The sequence below is a fragment of the Pagrus major genome, chromosome 2 (assembly GCF_040436345.1).
Source record: "Pagrus major chromosome 2, Pma_NU_1.0".
Lineage (NCBI taxonomy): Eukaryota > Metazoa > Chordata > Actinopteri > Spariformes > Sparidae > Pagrus > Pagrus major.
In genome coordinates this window covers 19,639,445-19,662,191 of record NC_133216.1, presented here as the reverse complement: position 1 = coordinate 19,662,191, position 22,747 = coordinate 19,639,445, and the positions used below count along the sequence as shown (strand labels likewise).

Sequence of the window (22,747 nt, the reverse complement as noted above, 5' to 3'; positions counted from 1 at the left end):
GTTTTTTTCCCTCCCTATTTGTCCTACTTGTGGGAATATCAGTCAAATGACAACCCTGTAAATCAGCTATGTGTCTATGGCAACCATGGGTATCCACTGTTATTTTGAAACGCCATTGAATAATTGATTTGCTGACTGTGACACTGACTCCGTTGTGCTTGTGATTTGCGTAGGAGTGTTGTCAAAAAAAGCCAATTTTACCCTATAGATGTGTATGTGCATGTGCTGCTATACACAGAGTGCAGCTATGTTTCGAAGGGTGTCCTTGTGGCGTTTGTTGTGTCCCTCTAATCTTATTTTCTTCTATCCAGGAGACCTGTCGCTCTGTGATACACTCCACTATAGCCCACACACTCTGCTTAACAGTGTCAGTGTCACATTACGCACATACAGTGTGGTAACTAGATGATGTTCATCCATCGTACCTTACAATCCAATTCACCAGGATATGACACACTCCGCTCCGTCACATGCTTCAATGTTAATTCACTTATTGACCAAAATTTGCATTAAGTGTCCATCTTAGCAATTATTGAGTTAAATTTGTGAGAAGAGAGAGAGTTTGACTGGCATCAAATGAGACAAACTGAGCTGATCCATTGGATGCTTGTTGATTTTCTGCTTTACTACAACAGAGAAGGGGTTGCCATGGAAATGTGACCCCAGATCATTCTGGCGTTTCATCTGTCCTGTACAGCCCTATTTAGAAAATCAAGGACACGATGTGATGTGACAGCAGTCCCAAACTTCCCGTGTGCCAGAGTATTGTTGATGTTTGTGTGAGAGATCTAGGAAATTCTTAAAAATACAGTATGTGTGTTGAAGAGAGATTTTCCAATTTAACATCTACCTATTGTCAGGTAGAGATCTGTATGGACTGATCCTCTAAAATCATAATAAGTGTGAGTTTAGACTTAAGCCGGGATATAAGAGCACACGAGGGATTATACTGCATTTGAATTCAGTGACTGGAACCTCCAAAGTCTGCATTTTAACACTAAACGTGTCAAAATGCATCAAGAAAGATGTTCCCCCCAAGAAATGCCAGTTTCTTTTTTCCTGAATCTGCAGCACACATCCAGAGATTCATTACAGCCATAATGTTCTCCAATCCAGGCAGGTCGATTGTTTAATGGTGCATTCAAGTGACCATCGACCATGTCGTATGTGCCATATTTGTGGAGTGATGTGGGAAATACATTTGGATCAATGAAAAGGTCACTACAAGATATTGGAAATAAATCATACATTGCAATGTTCTTGTTAGCAAACTGAATTTGATGTTCATGAATATAAACTTATAATGAATATAAGTTTTGGACGTATTTATATATTTATTTTGATGAATTCAGCAATGTCAGTGAAACAAAGTCATTTCACAAAGCTGTACAAAGTACATTGCTTTTACATTATGTTGGGAAACTGAAGCTCAGGTGCTGTGTTGTGGAATTTCTGTGTAAATTGCCGATTTAACGGATGTGTGCCACTTTGTTGGCTGTATAAATGTGTCTTTACAATCTTAAGACTGGTAGTCGAATGCACCATTAGGCTGTGAGATTACACAGTTTAAAGAGTAAGGACAGTTACAGTCTGACCATCATGTTCCATGAAGCGTCCACCTTTGTGGAGTCCTTCAGAGGATCCAGCTCTTGATTTGGTCCAGCTTTAGTATCCCTCATGTGAGACATCAACACAGATGGTTAATTACGTGCGTCTGAACTCTACTGACAGCAGGATTTCAACATATCCTGTGTCTTCTTCTAATTAAAAAACAGCTTGATTTACATCATTGCCTGCTAGACCTGCTCATTTACTGATGGTGTAAATCAGTGCTTTTCAATCTTATTCCTGGGCCCAGGCCCCCTGCCCTGCACGTTTTAGATGTTTCCCTGCTAGACCACACCTGATTCAAATGACTGGGTTGTTATCAGGCTTCAGCAGAGCTTGATGACGAGATGATCATTTGAATCAGGTGTAGTCTAGCAGGGTGTGGCCATCTAAACATGCAGGTCCCCCTGGGAACAGGATTGAAAAGCACTGGTGTAACCGTTCTTTTTGCTTTTGGCAATTTCAGTACTGGATTTAGCCACAAGTGGGGTCGTGGGGCAAGAAGGGAGATATGGGCACCAACTGAGTCACTCATGTTCTCCTACTTAATTTTAATGAGAGTTGATTTAATGCTAGTGTATTGATGAATATACAACAGCAAACCAAAAAAAAGAGGAAGCTAAATTGCCTCCAGTGATGTCACTCAGCTGCTAAATTGCACTGTGGGTAATGTAGGCGGCAGGTTTTATAAAAACAAAGAAGAATGCGTGGAATAAAAAAGGTGTTATCTCTGGTTCTGCTGTATCGATTTGATCATTTGTATTTCAATGGTCTATAATCTAACAGTGTGGCCTACTGCTTTTCAAAATCTTGTGCCTACATTACCCACAAGGCTACAGCCACTGAATGACATCACTGGAAGCAATTTATCAGATTACATGCAGCTTCCTCTGGAGCTACAAAAGGCTTTATACTACTTTTTTCACATATGCAGTAGTACTCCCCAAGACCTGTAAACACGTGTTAATGTGTAAAATTGGTGGAGTTACCCTTTAAACTACCAACAGCTAACTGCCACACTTGGTAATCCAGCTTTGGGTGTTTTTACTCTATTAGTTGTTTATGGCTCTAGGAGGCCTAACAAATGGGAAACACGTCTACTACCTCAACACAGATTATTTCTACCGGCAGACACACACTTGCACACACGTTTGTGAAGCTGTGGGTGTGAGAGAGTCTGTTTCAGTGTCACATGCGCACTGCTAAGTTTGGCTGTTAGCCCATTTGTTTGTGTCAACACCAGCTCAAAAAAGTGAAACGGATAGAGATGGAGTGAGAGGTCAGGGTTAGTAAGGCTATCACTGCATCAGCTAAAGCCGCATGTGTGCGAGGCAGACAGTGTGAATTTGTGTAGTTGCGTGTGCTTGTGTGTGTGTGTGTCTATGCTCTTTTAATGGTCTACTAATCCCAAATGCATTTGGCTGGCAAATTAATCCAAGCCTTGTCATAGCCAAGCTCTAAAACCGCTTCTATCCCATACCCCCCCTCCTCCTCTCCTCTCCTCTCCTCTCCCCCCTCCTCTCCATCGCTGTCTCCCCCATTCTTCCTCCCGGGCTACTCTCTATCAGCATCTATCTCCAGATGGTGTCTTGGAGGTAGGTGTGATGGAGAGAGAGAGAGAGAGAGAGAGAGAGAGAGAGAGAGAGAGAGAGAGTGGATGACCTGTGACGCGCGCGGAGCCTCCTCATTGGAGCGCATGGCGCGGCGGAGAGAGAGGACAGTGGGTTTATTTGTTGCCATAGTGAAAAAGTAGATTACCCATCGCGAGCACGATGCCCTGATGGACGCGTGAGGGATGCTGTGTTTCTCCAGGAGCATCCACCTGTCCACCTGCATGCAAAGGTATGCGACCATTGACTTCTCTTGTTTCCCCATCCGTGGAGGGAAATAGACGTAGTGGCATGACCGGGGAAAGACAATGTCTTAGCTCACGTACGGGAATGTATCTGAAAGTGACAAGGGGACGCTTCCTCGGATAACCCCCTTTACGTTTTGGAGGAGACCCATCATAGTCAATCGCACATGTATTTTCAATGTCTTATAATGTCCTGACACAGCAAGATTTATGTAACGTTAATAACCTTCTAATGTATCATTTAAGTCGTTTTTTCTCTCCCCTCAAAGAAATATTGTTTTGCCCATTTGCTGTCAGATAGTGAGACGCGTCCCTCAGAGTTGAGGAGAGCGCAAGACACAGAGAGGTTTCCACCATGATAACATGTGTTTCATCTTGACAATCGCTTGTATTGATATTGTATTTTTTTTTTTTTTTACTGAAGTCAAATAAAAAGAATACAAAGATTTAAACGGAATTAAATTGAATTAAAAAACTCTCCTCGCGCAGAACCAGCCCGTCGTTTTGCCCGTCGGTGTCAGTGTTAGGCTACATGGCGCAGGAGGAGCCGGATGATTTCCATTAGATTTCTATTGATTTTTTTTTTATCTTTAATGATTTGCTCTCTGTGGGTCTTTAAGTTGGACGCCAGGCGAAGCTGTAGTATAGGTTAATGGCTCTTTACTCCTGTGACCGCCATGAAACTTCAGATGTTATCGATCTCGTCCACTGCATCGTTATCCCAGCCCGCAGTGTCACCTCTGATGTCTATTTGATCAGAGAGTGAGGAGGAGGGGGGAGATGCTCATCTTACATGTAATAACTCATGTAGATCTACTGACACAGTAGGCTATATTTTTGCCCATTTTTTTGGATCTATCAGTATTTCAGCTGTAAATAAGAGGCGCGTGTGAGTGCAGGATTTATTGTACAGTAGAATTTAGGCATGGGGACAAGGGAAAATGGAAAAAAGTTGATTAATGTCTTGCCAGAGAATCGTACTTGAATAAAAAAGAAATAATTAAATTAGAGAGAACGATGGAGAGGAGACAAGAAACAGCTCCTCGGCTCTGATTGGCTGAATCACACTCGACTGTACAGGTGTGATGGTGAAGTCTGGTCCTCCCTCATGTAATGTCCCTCAGCTAACCCCCAATAATGTTAGCGTGGCTTTGCTCTTGTTAGAAAGGCGTTTTCGATATATTAGTTGTTTTATCGCAGAAGACGCTTTGTTGGAGTCTGTGGGGGAGTGAAGTTGGGTTTGGGGGAAGGCGGAACCATTAATCGATGGGGAAACAAACTTTAGCAAAATACCTGTTCCGTGGCGCGTTGCTTAGCAACGAAGTTGAGCCGCCATGCAGCTAGCTAATGTTAGGCTAAAGTCTCGGAAGAATTTAGCTAGTTGCTAAATGTGCGTTAAGTTGCCGGTGACACGTTTGGCGTATTGTTTAAATTAAAAGCAGACAACATGAATACGTTTACAGATAAACTTCGTCGCTCCGTGGTTTATGACAATATGGAAATATTCTTAACTAAAGACAATTAATGCTAGTTAGCTTACTTTAGCTCCTCTTTTAATTAGCAGCTGGCCAGCTGCTTGCTCGTCTATTCTTTGCAGAAAGGTTTGTCTCTATTTTGTCCTCACTTCTCAAGAGGTTAAGACGAAGGAAATGAGGATAAAGGAAGATAGATTGGATAAAAGAAATGTTCAAAAAACAAACTGACTGATGCAGCGGAAGAGAAAAGAGGAGACGAGAGCAGCTAAGAGGAGGTAAAATGAAAAAGGTGGGTGACTAAAATTGGAGATAGGGGAAATCAGGGATGAATGGTGGAGGACTGGAGGATACATTGGTAAAGATGGAGAGTTGGAGATGGGTGAGAGGGTAAAACTAGCAGAGAGGAGAGATGGGATGGGGGTGTGTGGAGATGAGAGAGATGAGCAGCGGAGGGAAAAGCGAGGAGAGGGGCTGAGGAGAGGAGGAGCAGAGGACAGGAAAAGGGGGTGGGATGAGGGAGAGAGGTGTTTGGAGAGAGGCTCAGGTGTGCGTGACTGGAAAACGGAGGAAGCTCGGAAGCTGCACAGCAATCAGAGGCAGCTCCGGAGTGTTTGACATTGGACCACACATGATCGGCGCGTCTTTTCTCTGTGATTGTAACTTGCTACCTAATTACCAAGCGGGACCGTGCCGGTGACGTGAGAGCCATATAGATTTCTATAAGGTAAGGCTGTGAAGATTTTGCAGAAATGTAATGAAAAAACATCGCGATTCATTCAACATTTCTATTGTAAAAAATCCAGCCCGTCTACCTCACTCTATATTCTAGAGGGATTTTTGTCGCACTTTGTCATTGCCTGCTGTTGTTGCAATATTCATGAAGAGACTTACTTGCAGTTACAGCTGTTCTAGTTATCCTTGAACATCATTGTATGGTCAAATCCCGTAACCTAGTTAAAGAGAGCAGCCAGTTGCACTGATGTATATGAGATACAGTCATGCCAATAAGACAGAGAGGGACCAGGAACCCGGTTTGCATCGGTGCATGTTGTAGCCATGTTCATTTCAGACGGTGTCTCTGTCATGCTTTGCACAAATCGCTTGTAATAAAATCGTGTGTGTGTGTGTTGGATTCGCTGCAAATGATGGTCTCTGATCTCCCATTGCGGGTGACGGATGCAGCGCTGCGCCAGTCATTGTTGTTGTCTCTGGATTTGATTTTCTCCTTGGAGAGAGAGGCAGTTTGACCAGACACTGTACGTGCGTGTCAGTGATGGATTATACAAAACAGCACACCAGTCTACGAATCCCTTTATTGAGACGCTGTAGGAGTATTAACAAAATCACAATCGCTGTAAATTCAAAGTGAGGTCGCTGAAAACCGACGATGGAGTAGGTTACCAGTGCAGACTGCAAGTCCCTGTTGAAACATTGCAGGATGAAGTGATTTAAGGTCAGAGCTTGTGAGCTATGTGCTGCTGCAGCAGGTGAAGTCGTTACTGTGTTGGCACTCCCTGATGCCAGTGACTGTACCTGCATGTTAGAGGTTAGCCTTAAGTCAACAGCATGTTTCCAGTGACTGACATACTTGTTGGTTACCTGGTGTAGGTTTTGGCTGTCTCACTATAGTGAATTTGGCTCGCGGATTCTGATGTTATTTGACATCTTCAAGCCCTTTACTGTCTGATAAGGTCATCCAGTGTCATATTTATTTATTTGTTGAGACTTGAAGCTAGGCAGACGGGTTGAGAAAAAATGTAATTGGCTGTAGCAGTCAGGGGCGATTTAACAAAAGAAATGCTGAGAGTGTTGGCATCTCTTAGCTTTAGTGTACTTTGTTTAAGCAGCTCCTTAGATTATTCTAGAAACAAGGCAGCAATTAGTGAGGATAAAAATAAACCTTTCAAGAAAAAATGCTGAAAGATGTTGTTTCCTGGGGCTCAGGTGCAACAAGAACAGAAAACCTCTGTCCACTCGGGAACGAGAGGCACATGGAGACACATTGTCACATGCCCACTCAGCAAAAGCCTTCTCTGAATAACTGAAGCTTCCCCAAATATTGCTGCCTCCTTAAACTTTGCACCCAACAGAAAAAGCAGTGTGACCCATTTTAGTTGCCAGCAACTCATTGGAGGAACACTATGATATTGTATCATTTGAAGGTGCCTGTTTGCTCTGTGTTTCCGTCGAACATTACTGCCTCTGAGTTTTTCCTGCTGTGACCGGAAGGTGGTGTGTCTTATTTTCACTGTGAGACACGGACATACTCTATTATGACAAGATGTGTAGGGCCTATTATACATGGACAAACTCTTATGCTGGTACTCCATTTATCCTTAGCTTTGAGAAGTGCACATGTTAAGAGGATGATCGAAGACATATCTTTTATATGGGTGAATGCACATCAGTCAGTGTAGGGCACACAAGATGCTTGCATTTTCCTTTCCTCAATAAAGTTTTTTCCAGATTCCTGATGCTGCCTCTTGCCCTGTCATTAATTATAAACACAAATGTCTGTGCGTCATACAAAACAAGATACAGAAAATAAATTAGTTTACGTACCAGGCATCCTTTTAGATACACGGTAATTGTTATTGTCCCCTTTCAATGTGCAGAAAATTAAATGCTTTCCCAACACACTGAACAGTGTGTCAGCACTAATGAAACTCATTGAATTAAAGTGAGACAGAGAGGGAGGGAGAATGTTTGTCTGTCTCTGTCTGTGTTGTGTGTTTATGTCTGTGTTAAAGTTGATTTGGAAGGTTTTTATAATGCCCTTGTGCGTAGTTTGGATAGAAGCAGAGATATAAATGCCTAATGGCGTGTGCAAGATGTTTGTTTAGGGAATGAGGATTTGATTTTCTCTCCCTTTCAGCTACAGTTAGGCCTACACAACAAGAGATAGAGAGACACAGAGGGGGAGCGCGACAGAGAGACACAGCATGTATGTGACTGAGGATACTGGAGGATTGGAAATTAAACAGTGGCTTATCTTTGGGAGATAGAAATGTGCGGTGAAATAATTTTTGGTGAGTGGGAGTGTGTGTACGAGTGTATGTGTGTGTGAAAAGGAAATTTGTAACTCCACATTAATGTGCCAGCAGTTAGAGAGGATGGGAGACAGAGACACAATTGCGTCACTGATGGAGACGGGGTGTGTATGTGTGTGAGAGAGAGCTGAGTTTTTTTTTGATTTGTTCATTATTGGAGCAGCAGTTAGCCCTGTTGCCATCCTGACACTGTCACGTTAATTACGTTCAGTGAGACTCTCTGTCCCTTGATGCCTTTTTTTATCAGTCCCTCCCTCCCTCGTCTTCTGTCTCCTTTTTCTTATCTCCTTTTCTGTCTCTGTCTCGTTTCCTCTACCTCTTCCTCCCACACTTCTTCTTTCTCTCTCCTCTCCCACCTTTTCTCTTCCTCTTTTCCTCTTTCCTCTCATCCTCTATTTTTATATGTCACTATACTCTACCCTCGACTCCCCTTCTACTCAATTCAATTCAGTTTAAATCAAAGGGCCTTTATTGGCATGGAAAACAAGACGTTTACATTGTCAAAGCAAGTGTGAAATAGAAACAGTAACAAATACAGAATAGAAATCTGTATATATATGTATATATATATATATATATATATATATATCTATATCTATATATATATATATATATATATATATATATATATATATATATATATATATATATGTATGCAGACTTGCGGTTACAAAAAAATAAGTGTCTCTCCCCCGTTACACCACTTAGCTAACCACCAGCATCCCTGTCACGACCTTGATCCTGTTTTGTATAAGCAGTGGATGTCATCGTCTAAACTGTCCCAGTTCCCCTGCCGTTTATGGTCAATTAAAAAGCTCCATTGCAGTAAAGTAAAGTATTTATGCAGCTCTGAGGTTAAGCAAATTATAAGACTTTCCCATTAATGCAGAGGGATGGCTACTTGAAAGACTCAGGAGAGGAAGCTGATGTCCTCCCTATTTGTCTGACTGTTAAACACCGTATGCTTGGTGTATTTCTTTTCGCTCGATGTGTCTGGTATGTCTGTTTGAATCAGCCACTTAGTGCTGGACTTGCCTACATTTTGCAAAAGGGATTCTTCACTGTTATCTAACATCTGTTTGCAGCTCATTAAATGGATGATGCATTCTATAATTTATAATAACAAAGCAAAGCAACAGTCTACCTTCTTTCTTAAAACAATAGGAGTACCCCTGAATGCCAAAGTTTTTGCATTGTAATCTTTGTTTTGCTTTTGAAAACAATTTAAACTGTAATGAGAATGATGCAAGGGGGCCCAATTTGGAGAGAAAACCCAAAAGCCAGTATTAAGCTAATACCATTTAAGCAGCAGGAGAACATAGCTAGTTTGATTTGGATAGAGTCGGGTAGCAGACACCGGAGGAATGACATACGGCATGTTGATAGATTTTTTTTGTTTCTCATCAGGGCTTTTGAACTGTGTTAATCTTCAAGGACCAAAACACAAAGAAACTGAGGAGAAAAATGGGGCTGCCAGCGGTTTAATGTGACCTTGCTGGTGTCACAGTTTTACGAGTGAGTGCTGTACAAAACTTGTCAGCCAACCAAAGATCCCCCACAGCAGCTGTGAGGTGTGATACGATGTTACTGATACTATGTTGACACAGTGGTGACTCCGCACAGTCAGAGTGATTTAAAACTGCCTACAGCCAACTTCAATCATCATGTTAAGCTCCCTTGTGAAGAACAAACAGCAACTGCTCATTATGATGGTAACTATAATGGCAGACACAATGGTCCTTATGTTGGTTTAACACAGTTTGCATCCACTTTTGCATTAAACAACAAATATGCTGAGAGAGTAAAAGATATGAGTTCAGGCTTTAATTGACATATTTGCTACTAGCAGCTGAAAAGACAAGGTGTGAATTGAAAATAGGTTGTGGAGGATGTGAAAAGAATATTATGTCTGAGGTCTGTCAAGTAAAGATAGAAGATTGTGCCTACAGACTGATTATAGAAGTACATACGGCAGATCAGACTCAATCCTGTGTGGAAAGCATGCTTGTGAAATCTAGAAACAACAAAGTTGTTCTAACAAAGTCTTCTCTGCTCACAGGTTTATGTGAACATGTCTGTCTGTCACCTGTTACTGTGGAGACCAACTCTGCCTTATAAATGTGGGAACCTGAAGTATTGTTAACCAATGAGACTTAGCACAGATTTTTCTTTTGAATTTCCCAGGTTGCACTGCTGCACCTGTCTCAGCTGTTGCAGTGATGGTCCCACCTTGAAATCCGAAGGAAAGAAATACAAATCTGAAGAAAGGAATATACTGAAATCATCCATTTCCAACAACTCTAGTGTGCCACTAGCTCTCGCCATGGCCAGGAAAAGTGTTTCTCGGACAAGTAGTTTCCTGTGACGGCTCTACGCGACATTTGAGATCCGCTTCTCCTGTGTGACCTTAACGGATCAAGATGATGCTTTGTCTGCTGCTAGTTCTTTCTAATTGGGTGGGGCCTGATCAAGCTGACTCTGCCCAATCCAACGAACGGCGAGTTGTAGCACACATACCTGGTGACATTATCATTGGAGCCTTGTTCTCTGTCCATCATCAGCCTCCTGCTGACAAGGTAATTTTGTGTTTTTGTGTCTGCTTATATCTGCAGCATGGTTTATGTGTCATAATTTCGAGGAATTCACTTGTTGTGACTTTTAACATTCCATTCACACTGGTCTTTAATGTAATGAAATGTAATGCCATGTAATCCTGCCTGGATTTAAAAGAGGCACATTGAGAATGGTACACAAGTTAAGACAGTAAAATGATGGACAGGAAAATTACTGGAGATAATTTTTGGCCAAATCTCCGACCTATTGTACAGAGAGTCATAATGTTGCTCTGCCTATTAAGACCCAGAGGACATATTCAATTTGTAGAATGGGTAGCTCTTTAAGTCCATGAACCTTCAGCCTCCATTAGCTGCCCCGGGAACCTGTAGTCACCCACTGACACACAAGCTTTTTCCATCTCATTATGGGTAATTGCAAACAGGAAAAAATGACTCTTAGAACTTGGCAACCATGTGAATATAAAACCAATATTAGTCCAACAGCGAAGCACCTTTGTGTTAAAAGCATAATTTAAAAAATCTCTCATACTGTTCATCCAGTCTGCTGACAAAAGAAAATCTGAATAATTGATGTCATCATCAGTAGTGAGAGCATTTGGACAACATTGTTATCTAAATGTCAGTTCAATTGGACTAGATTTTTTCTTCCACTCTTTGCATCATGTGCAGGTACACGAGCGCAAGTGTGGTGCGGTGCGAGAGCAGTATGGCATCCAGAGGGTGGAGGCCATGATGCACACACTGGACCGCATCAACACTGACCCCCACATCCTTCCCAACATCAGCCTAGGCTGTGAGATCCGGGACTCCTGTTGGCACTCGGCTGTTGCTCTGGAGCAGAGCATCGAGTTCATTCGGGACTCGCTGGTCTCCTCTGACGAAGCAGAGGAGTGGGGCGGAGGAGGTTCCTGGGGAGGGGGAGGAGGTGGAGGATCGACAATGAAGTGTTCAGACCCCTCTGCCACTCCAATGCGGGGGAAGAAACCCATTGTGGGTTTAATTGGACCAGGGTCGAGCTCAGTGGCCATCCAGGTCCAGAACCTTCTACAGCTGTTCAACATACCACAGATTGCCTACTCTGCCACTAGTATGGACCTCAGTGACAAGGTGAGACCAAATCTCTATCTTATTGAAGATGTGCAGATGAAGGCTCAACAATATTAAAGGGAATCAATCAGATCAGGGAGGAAATACTGATGCTTTAATGTAACTTTAATTATGTAGAGTTAGCCATTACTTAACTGGATGTTCTAGATGCTCCTGGATAACCCTGCTTGTCATTGATTTATTTCCATTATTCCAGAGCCTTTACAAGTACTTTATGCGGGTGGTGCCTTCAGATGCCCAGCAGGCAAGAGCTATGGTGGACATTGTCAAGAGATACAACTGGAGCTACGTGTCTGCTATACACACTGAAGGTACAACCACCCACACAAACTGTTTTTGACTATTAAACTTTTCTACCACGCTTAGACATGGACACACAAACTCTTGTCTTTTCTTTCTTCTTGTTCTCTCCTCCTCTCTGCTTTTATTTCATTACCATGCGTTCTTGGCTCCTCATTAGTCCTCATTTGTTTACCTGAACTGCATCCAGAGTGACTTACTGTCAGTGGAAAGTGGAAGGCTATTGATTGCTCTCAAATGTCCAGCTGTTGAAAATTTGTGGTGCTTCACAAAAAGGATTTTTTTGAGATATTAGAGCTGAAGAGGAAAAGCAGAAAAATTATAGTTTCAGAGTAAGGATGAGATGAAAGGGGGAGGTAGTAGAGAGAGAAAGGTGAGTTTTCAGCATACTGAGGTAAATGTGATTAAAATTGGAATTATTGTAGCCGGGTTGAGGCTAATTAGAAGCCAAGAATTTGATGAAGCAGTACTGTCCCAAACAACAGTGTAAATCAGTAGGTAATTGCTGGAGGAAAGGAGAATGAGTGGGGTCACAAGAACAGGTGGTTGATATGCTGCCAAAAATCAGCAAGGTAGACATTGTGCCAGAGAGCATAGTCAAACAAAGATGAAGTGTCAGGTGCCATTGACCACAAAGTATAAAGTATCCTCTCAATATACCTGAATCTTCAACGAAGAATGACAAGGGAGAAACACATGGAAACTGGGAGGAGGATTGTGTGCTGTAGACAAAGAAAATAATTTCAAGAGGAAAGGAAATGTTTCAAATAATATTTATTTATACATAGGCATGGAGATTTACTGTACAAACTCACTCAGTCTCTGTGAAGATGGAAGTAAGTTGAGTTGAGTCAGTGGGTTTACTGGTGGGCGATAAGTGTGACAGCTACAGGAACCAGGACAATGCAGTTACTGTGTCTGAGTGTGTGTGTGCATGTGTCCACTGAGAGCGGGCTTGTTGAACCTGAAAATGTGTGATAAAGAGCGATAAACACACACACACACACACACATGCAGGCACGCACGCACGCATGCACGCACACACACACACACACACACACACACACACACACACACACACACACACACACACACACACACACTGAGGACTTAAGATCATGGCCTCTGGCATTGCCTGAGGGTTTTACAACAGCATCAGCGGCAGCCCAGTCTCATGTCAAAGCGTGTAATGGGCCCACAGATCCAGTAGAGGACAGCATGTGAGGGTGACGGTGCTCAGATATACACTGATTGCATTGCTTGCCAACAGCCTCCACTGTCGTTTTCCTTTTTTAATCAATACATTGTAGGACGATGGACGCTACAGTTACAAACTAGTCTGCTCCATATAGCAGCAGCTGCAAGTCTAATAGGGCACCTGATAACATTAATGAGGCAAAAGGAGTTGGTTACCTCACTGAGAAGTTGGACCTGTGCAGCCTGTCACCTGCAACTCTTCATCTAACAACTTCTTGCTCCTTTACTCCCACAGACCATATAAAACTACTCCCTGACATATTTCAAATTAATCAGCTGTAAACAAATGCTGTTATTGACCATTGTTTTGCTCTGTAGATGCATTCTTAATGAACGATAGCTGTTAGTGCTAAACTCACTGAACATATAGCATTTCCTGTGACTAACCTACTTCAAAATAAAAGTCAGTTCGTGATTTGGCAGTGAAATGCTCTTAATGTGAAGCTGCAGCAGTAGGAAATGTTCATTTTTGTATTAGCTGTAAATCAATACAGCGCTTTTCAAATAGTGAGGGTCTTTTTTTCTTGTAAAAAGCCCGGTGCACTGGGTATTTACTGGTGTCCTCACAACCACAGAATGAGAAGCTGTTGTTTTCATGAGCAGGCGATGCAAAACGCAACAGTGATGCGGTATCAATGAAAGAGATTGGGAATATAAGACATTAACCTTGATAACAACACTGACTGATGTAAATTTAAATTATGTAAAAAATGTCAGCCTTGTCGAGTCATATGTCATTTACATTAAATCTGGCTTCTCTGCAGATGATAAGACATATACAAATGTGCCTATATTTGATTATATAAATGAGGGGTTACAGACAAATCTCCCTGCAAATTTGTAACAATGTGGTGTCAGTAATGACATTTGTATGAGTGCCTATTTGAGCTTGCTGGTGTGCTGCTACTAATCTTAGCGGCAAGACAGGCAGCTTGTGTGTTTATTGCCGTTTGTGTTCGAGACAGTGCTTGTGGTTGTGCTTGCAAATGTGTGTGTTTGCCAGCAAAGTATCAGTCTTTGTATTTCCTCAGACAGGCGGGTTTGACCTTGGAACAGGTCTTCAAGGTCGGCCGCTGCCTTCTCAAATACAATCACTCTCAAACGCCGAGAGCCAGCGAGGGAGGGTGGCAGAGAGAAGACGGGAAGAATCAGGAAAGGATGGGAAAGAGAGAGATAAGGAAGAGAGGCAAAGGATAGGGAAGGCATTGGATGAATGAAGGGAGAGGGGGTTTTGGAGCGCAGAGGGCAGGGAGGAAAACGGAGGAGGAAGGAAGGAAATGAAGGGTTTGTTGAGGACAAAAGGAAGAAGAAAAACGGGATGAGGCACATGGGAGGAAGAGCGAATGGGGAAAGCAATGATAATAGTGCCAGAGAACCACAGAAGACTGTGTACAAGGTGTGTGTATGTGTGTGTGTGTGGAGTGCTTTGGATAGATAAGAGAGTATACAGGAGCTGCAGATTCAGAGAAAGATGGTGATGAGGATGGGGGCTGGGGGGTTAAGTTTATAGAGACTCATTAATTCTTTGGATTAACATTTTGCATCTGGAGGCAAGAGACGATAGAAAGTGATACGCAAGAAACTGAATAATGTATGCAATATCAGCATAGTAATTACATTGAAGTAATGAAGTAATATTATTGGAGGGGAAACATTGTGAGTATAACTTTCTCATGGGTAGATATAGTACATGCCTGAATATATGCGTGCAATATGTGGACTTTGCAACGTTTCTTCTCTATTGGTCTTGGGTTAGTAAAGAGTTGCTCTGGGCACGACAGACATTGCTTTCCGATTGTGGCTGCAATGCTAAAAGTGATGCACAGCCCGGTGCTGTTTCTGGGGATGAACACACCAAGCAATTTCCTACAAAGGTCACTCTGTAGCAGTTTAACACAAGCATCTGCTTCTTTGAATACCTAAATGTTCAGTCCTCAAACCTAACTTTCAGAGAGAAACATTGTCTTATAGTCAGGCTGTTACAGTATCTATGTTTCTGCGTCTTCTCTGATGCTGATTAAAATTCATAAAATAAGCCCCAACAGTATACATGCAGAAGTAATTTGAGGTTAACTGTAGCACACTAGAGGTGTTATGTTTAGGAACGAGTGGACACAGAATGCAGCACACAGACTCAGGCGCTTTAAAATGTTTAACACAGACACAAAGAGGCATAGAGGGAAAACACTGGAAGCAAACAGAAACACAGGGGAACACTTGAGTTATTGCAGGGACAATGACAAAAATTGGGATAATTTTATAATCATCACCAATTCATTTTGTCATTTGTAAATCATTATGTTTCCAAGCTAAAGGGCCAGTCACCATGGAAATTAGAGGTGAGGCAGAAAGAGATCAGACACAAAAGATTAATATAGGTGGATAAATAGTTATTATGCAGTGCAGCATAGCAACTCAGATGAACTGTGTTACATAACATGTTAATAAAAACCTATATTTATAGCAATGTGAACCAAATTGAAAGGTCAAATGCATAAAATATTGGTTCACAGGCGGATAACAAAAGGCTACACTAACAAATTTTGAGCTGAGGAGGAACAGCAGCAGAAACACTGTCATTACAACACACTGATGTCTATGCTTTAACAGACAGGAGAAGTTGTAAAGTCTGGCATTTCCTGGAATTAAGTCTTTGTAGAGCACCTCAGGGAGACCAGCCTGTAGCTGAAGGTGCTCGTCTGCTTTACTAGTGTGGTGTTGGTCATTGTCAGCATTCTTCTTTAATCCACCATCATCCTCTTCTGCTATTGGTCGTATCTACAGTATATGCATTCTGCGTGCATATTCTGCACAATATCTCACTCTTTTGATCTTGGTATCTGCTGTCAGTCTAATGATAATGCACACACATAGCTGCAGTTGGGTTTCAGTGTTCAGTATCGGCATCTTCCACTACACAGTGTTTAATATTCCTTTGTTTCACTCTTTCTCTGCCTCCCTCCCTCATTCCTCTCTGTGTCGCTCAGTTCAGTTCAATCCAATTCAGCTCAATTGGTTTTATTGACATGAAATTTGACATGTGTCACCCAAGCACGCTCCGACAGAAATTGATCAATCCCTTCATAAATCAAGATGTCAACCTTCTCTCCACCTCTCCCTCTTTACTCTCGCTCCCTTTTTGTCTTTCTCACTTTCTCTCTTTTCTTTCTCCTATTTGTTATCGGCTATTATGATCCTGACACCACCAATTCTCTCTCTCCCTTGTCTGTTTTCTCTCCCCTTTTCTCTCCATCATCTCTCTCTCTGCGTCTCTGGAGCATGACAAGCCCTGTGCCTATTTAACTGTCATGGCCTTGGCAGGGTTGAGGAACATGAAGGTGAACTGGGTTGGGGAGGGCAGCGAAGAGAAAGGTATAATGAATGGGGGAGACGAGAATGACAGAATCTGCTCACATTTTCACTGTTGTCTCTGGCAGTATCGCCTAAGGGTGAAGATTCAAAGTGGGTCATGGGCCAGTTTCTGTTGGGTCCCCATATAACAAGAGCTGTTCCGTGTTTTAATGAGCCTGGGTCACAGGACTACATGTACTCTTGGGCTCGGATTTCATGAACTTATGTTGTGGGAATCCATTTAATGGCTTCTTTTAAGTTAGATCGATGGTTTGCCATCCATCCTGCTGCCTAGGCTTTATCCATGATATCTATGAGGTTGTGTTAAATAGAGATTTCCTACCGGCACAGATGTTAGTAAGTTCATTAAGGTGGAAAAATGTTTGAGCTGTTGCCATGGTAAAACAGGTTAAAAGCCTTTACTGGAGGATGTATGTGGAAGGGAATTTTTTACCTGCAGTAATTGTGAGCGTGCACTGATGCAGTTGCACAGGTTTGTGTGTTTGTATATCAGCATGTGTTTTCATTTACAAGACTTTACACACAGATTACACACTCTTAGTTTGTTATACTTATGTTTCAAACCTCAACACAATATGAAGCTGAGTTTCTGAGCAGCTCAGCAGCTAACTTAATCAATTTAAATTGTAAGGCGTGGGTAACTTGGTTTGACAAATACTGGTTTTAGACAAAGGTTGTTTAATAGTACAATAAAAGCATGTTGCAAATGGAGGTCGAGTGAAAACTACACCTGTGGAGAAAACCACAACCACATCTCTGTGGCCTGGAGCTATTTCCATTGCAGCAAAACGGATAATAGTCATGCACATATCAAATGAAATTCATTAAAATATATCCAACAGCTGATTATTTATAATAATAAATAAAGGGGTTTGAACTAAGCCACTAACTGACATTGAGCCTCCCTCATAGTATGACTTGCATGGCTGGAAATAAAACAAGAATTTGGTACAGGGATGGGATACATACATAATGTGTATTAGATTAAACAAAATTAGTGATTTTGTCAACAACCTCCTTGAGTTTACATAAGCTCCAGTGAAACTGTTCATGTGTTACCAGATTAGAGAAGTGCAGGCTAAATGGTTTCCCCATCCATAAGATATAGAATAGATTTGCATCACTCATTGAGTGAGTAATCACATTAACTGATTTTATGGAACAAAACGTTCAGCCATCATGTCCAGAGCAGGTCGGCTTTTCTTTCTCCATGTAGCTACAAGCTACAGTTCGCACTTACATTCTAAATTAATAGTTAGTAGAGCTGAAACAAATGAATTTGTAACTATTAATTACTATTGCAGCTTGAGTTGCACCATCTATAGTCTGTTTATCAAGTAGTCGTTTGACAGAGAAATTACTCGGCTGCTATTTTGATCATATGATTAATCCTTTCAGTCATTTATCAAGAAGAAATGTCAAATATTTTCTGGTTGCAGCTTCTTAAATGTAGAAATCTGCTTTTTTCCTTTGTCATGTATGACATTAAATGAAGAGTCTTTCAGTTTTAGACTGTTGGTTAGACAAATGAAGCAATTTGAAAACCTTGCTTTGGGAAATTGCGATGAGGAAATTCTGTCAAATTATTGACAGATTAATCAACTGAAAATAATTGTTAGATGCAGCCCTAATTGTATCTTTTTCCTAGCTAAAAGGACAAACATTGGTTCCAGCTGCTCAATTTTGAGGATTTTCTGCTTGAATATAATTGTCCACTGAATATTTTGGAGTTACATTATAAAATAGACTGTTGGTTGGAAAAAAAAAATTCATTTGAAGACAATCATTTGGGCTTCAGGATATTATGATAGCCATTTTTCACTGTTTACCAACGTTTTTTAGACTAAAAATTAACTGCTTCGAAAAAAATGGCTGATTAATTTAAATAACTGTTAATTGCAACCCTAATTTGTGTAACAGCATTAAAAGGAATAACATGTCTGTCAGTAACGCTCCTCTTACTTAATGATTCCTTATTAATGTGGATTGATAGACACAAATCATACAGAGTGTGTAAGTCTGTGTATGTCTGTGTGCTAAAGCATGCTGTTATGTGTTCAATTAGCCATGTAATCCTGTAATCTTGTGTAACTCTGTGTTTGACACAGTGTGAGTGTCAGTTTCCCCCCGGGGTATTACTATGTTTGACATTTAGCTGCACATTGTTATAGCACCCCAGATGTGATGTGGGGTAGTGTTGACATTGGTGAGAATTAAGGAGAACTGGTAGAGAAGAAAACCAAAGGGATGATGAGGAATGGGAGGAGATGGCAGGAGGCTGGCCTTTACTTAATAATGTTACATTTTTGTTTTTCTGTGGGTGAAGCTGTGACTGCAGGGAATGAGGGTTAAAAAAAGACAGGGAAGGGAGACAGGGGAAAGGGAGGGAACATGTAATTGCATGTAATAGACCTGATAAGAGTGACAAGAGGATGAGGATGGTAATTGAGAAGGATGGAGGAAGGGTAAGAGGGAGAGGGAAGGAATGGAAAGGAGGGGAGAAAAGACACAGAACCCCCTGTCTCAGTGTTTTAAATTTTACTGCCTGATTTGCTGCTGTGAGATTGCGGGGGTAGGAGAAGCAAGTAGCTAAAGGGGGGAGAGAGAGCTCCACAGAGGGCAAGCAGAAGGCCCTTCAGCTTTGCATTTGATTGCATGTTGTAAAGTATTGCAATATATTAGATGAATATGAAGGAGAGATCAAAGAAGAAGGGGGCAGAGGGGCATACATGTGAGGAGCACTCAGCGAGAAGGGATTCTTGTTCCTTTTTCATTTTCTTCGTAAAATTTGTCCCGTTGCAGTTGTTTTTGTTCTTTTTTTTTTTTTAAATCATTGAAACTATAGATTTAAATATAGGGATTAAAGAGAGACACAGGAAGCAAGAGGTAAAAGGGACAAAAGCACAAAGGGGTACAAAGAAACCAGAGGGAAGCTGCGAATGTGTGATCTTTGTGCTGCAGGTCCCAGTTGGTTTTTGTCAGGTGATGAAACAAATGCAGTCACAACTTGTGAGGGGGAAGTTTGAGGTAAATGTACTGTATATGAGGTGGTTTTGCTCCGGAATGTGATGATCGCCATGGAGCTATGATTGAGGCAACAGAGAGTGGGTGTGCAGGGTGATTTGCAGCATACAGGGGGTGCGAGTAGCTAGTGCAGAGCTAAACTTAGAGAAGCTACTTTTCTTTCTTTGGTCTTGACTGCAGTAGTAGCTAGCTATTAATCCTGAGAGTAGGCTCTTTGTATTTTCACTCTGCTTTGCATTCTGTCTTTGATCAAACAGGTGATGATTTGATGATTTTTATTTATTTCTATATATATCCTGTTTTTGTCCAGTGCTATTTTAAATGTATTTATCTGTGTGCTATATCTACAACTTTCATTTATATTCATATGATGTTTCATATTCAGTATTCTCCAAATATCAATATGGATTTTAATATTTGCAGGAAAGTATCCTGTAAAATCACATTAATCTGTGGGTGCAGACCGACTCCTTTCTGTTTGGTTTTGTATCTAAAGCTGATGTGTGTGTGTGTGGGTGGCTGGGTTTTTTTGGGGGGGAGTGATTGGAGCAAAGGTGTATTTGTGTGAGAGTGTGCTAGTAATGTAAAGTAGCATGGAGAGTGTTTGAGAGAGTGAGAGACAGAAACGGAGTGGTAAAGAGACACATGACGGGCTTACTGAGTGAGAGGGAGAGAGAGAGACGTCTCACACATGAATCCCAGTTGAGACCAGAGCGAAGTAGGTTACAAGCTTTATCGATTTTGATGATGGTAACAGTATGACTGTGTGTGTGCGTGCATGAGTGTGTGTGTGTGAGGGGAAGGACGGTCTGTACCATCTGTCTCCCACTCCTCTCACTGAGACACTAATTACAGGACTTTACACTTCGCTCCACCACGCTCATCATGGGCCTGACTACACACACACACACACACACACACACACACACACACACACACACACACACACACACACACGCACACACACACACACACACTGAGATACAGCAGCGGTCAGGGATTGTGGGACCTCCTCTACTTTCAGTGTACGTTTCCTCTCCCCTTCTTTCCCCTTTTCTCTCTGCATGCTCTCTCCCACCATCATTTGCCATCTTTTATCTTTCTCCCTGTCGCAATCTGTGTCTCGCACTTTTTCTCCTCTTTTTTGACCTCTTCGTGTGCTTCATCAGTTAAACTAGAGCACAGATCAATGATGCCTAATTAGACTGCATTGTATTAATGATAACACACTCAGTAAAAAGGAGGAGGCATTAGAAGATATAACAAGCTCATTGAGTGAGAGAAGAGAGAAACACTGGTAAAAAGGGAGAGAATGGGAGATTTTTGATCTTTTCTTCAATCAACACAGAGAGGGGGAAGAGATAAAAGGGAGAGGGAGGGAAATTAAAGAGGGGAATCCTATCATATTCTTTGCCAGTGTGTACAACCCTTCATTAGCATAAATTCCAGGTCACCCACTTTCTCTGGCAAAGAAATGGGTGCCACAGTAGGGAGACGCTTCCTCTGACATAAATTTGAGCTTTTTGTGAGGCGCACGATAGCAGGCAAGGTACTGCAGTGGGCATGTTTTTAAAATCAGTGGGGATCAAGTCTTTAACGGTCATTTTTTACACCAAAAATCATTGTCTCTGAGGAAGAATTAGATAATTTGTGATGGTAAGTCGTGACTTGAACTGAATCAATAAGAATTATCATTATGCATCTTCCATTATACTGTATGTGATTTCATGTATCTATCTTTACATCTCTATCTATCTGCTGATTTACAGGCAACTATGGTGAAAGTGGGATGGAAGCATTCAAGGACATGGCGGCCAAAGAGGGCATCTGTATCGCCCACTCTGGTAAGATACTCAGGTCAAGATAACTACAGTAAACTAAGAAATTTTAATCTAAAACTTTATGGAAATTTGTAGTCAAGGGTTTGTTAGCATTTTCACTCAAACAGCAATAAGCCGCACTTACATGTAGTTAAACAATGACACCATGGTGTTGGCAGTTATGAATTTAAAAGCTGTCTCAGGTTGCAGACATCCTCTAAAGAAAAAAGACATGCAGTATATTATACAATAAAGGTCGGCCTGTTGTTTTATTACCTTGTGATACATTTCACACTGCGGGTGTCAGGTGGTTGACACTTCAGCACAACTGAATACAATAAGTAATGAAGTAGAGAAACTGTGACATAAAAAACAAAAGACAGCCAACACCTCACAACACATGATGCAAGAGAGATCCAAACGTATCACAACCATCACAGACTACATCTGCATGTGTCTGACATTCTGTCCCCAGGCAAAATCTGGAGCAATGCTGGAGAGCAGAGCTTTGACCGGCTGCTGGAGAGACTGATGGCCCACCTGCCTAAGGCCCGGGTGGTGGCATGTTTCTGCGAAGGCATGACTGTCCGCAACATCCTCATGGCCATGAGACGCCAGGGACTGGTCGGAGAGTTCCTACTCATCGGCAGGTCAGTGGAGATCTCTTGTGGTACATTATGTAGAGCAGTGGTACGTTGCCCTATATAAGGGAAATGTAGGGTTTCCCCCAGCAACTTCTCTCTGACTACATGTTGGAAAAGTTACTTACTGAAGTGATATATGGAGATTTATCAATGGGTCCTTGATTTCTTCTGTTTACTCTGTGCCAGTGAATGTTGCTCAGTTAATGGATATGATCGGATCAGTAATAACGGTTAAAATCCATTAAAAAATAAAAGAATCTGTTTTATAACTAGCGTGTTCCATGATATTTATAGCCAGCCAACTATATTCAAAACATGTGATCCTGGGGATTTCAGTCACTGGATGTTTTGGAGGGCAGATGGAGAGGCAAAGCAGTGGCTCTGCATGAGCATAACCCTCTTAACGAGCCATTGATGATGATAAACGCAGTGCTATTAATGTTAAAATAAGCTCAGCTAGTAAAGATCTACTCAAAACTTTATATAACCAAGTTCTTTGCATAAAATGTGAATCTAGAGCTGCTTGCGTTCTCCAACATTTTTCAGTTATTCCGCTGATTGAGCCATTTGCCTCAAACATTTCCCAACTGACACATGTTATTTCCTAATTTTGTGAGATATTTTTTTTATTAATTGCCATTATGCAAATGAGTAACAAG

At 41.6% G+C, this 22,747-nt stretch overlaps 1 protein-coding gene across 1 annotated transcript in view; it reads left to right on the top strand.

Annotated features, from left to right (window-relative positions):
- The first annotated feature begins 10,408 nt into the window (after window positions 1-10,408).
- The window catches only part of grm5b (glutamate receptor, metabotropic 5b), a 60,095-nt gene continuing 47,756 nt past the window's right edge, over window positions 10,409-22,747 (top strand). The window contains exons 1-5 of the mRNA XM_073487290.1: window positions 10,409-10,564; window positions 11,234-11,671; window positions 11,868-11,982; window positions 21,394-21,468; window positions 21,920-22,094. Coding sequence (XP_073343391.1) covers window positions 10,409-10,564; window positions 11,234-11,671; window positions 11,868-11,982; window positions 21,394-21,468; window positions 21,920-22,094 — 959 coding nt within the window. The remainder of the gene's footprint in view (window positions 10,565-11,233; window positions 11,672-11,867; window positions 11,983-21,393; window positions 21,469-21,919; window positions 22,095-22,747) is intronic.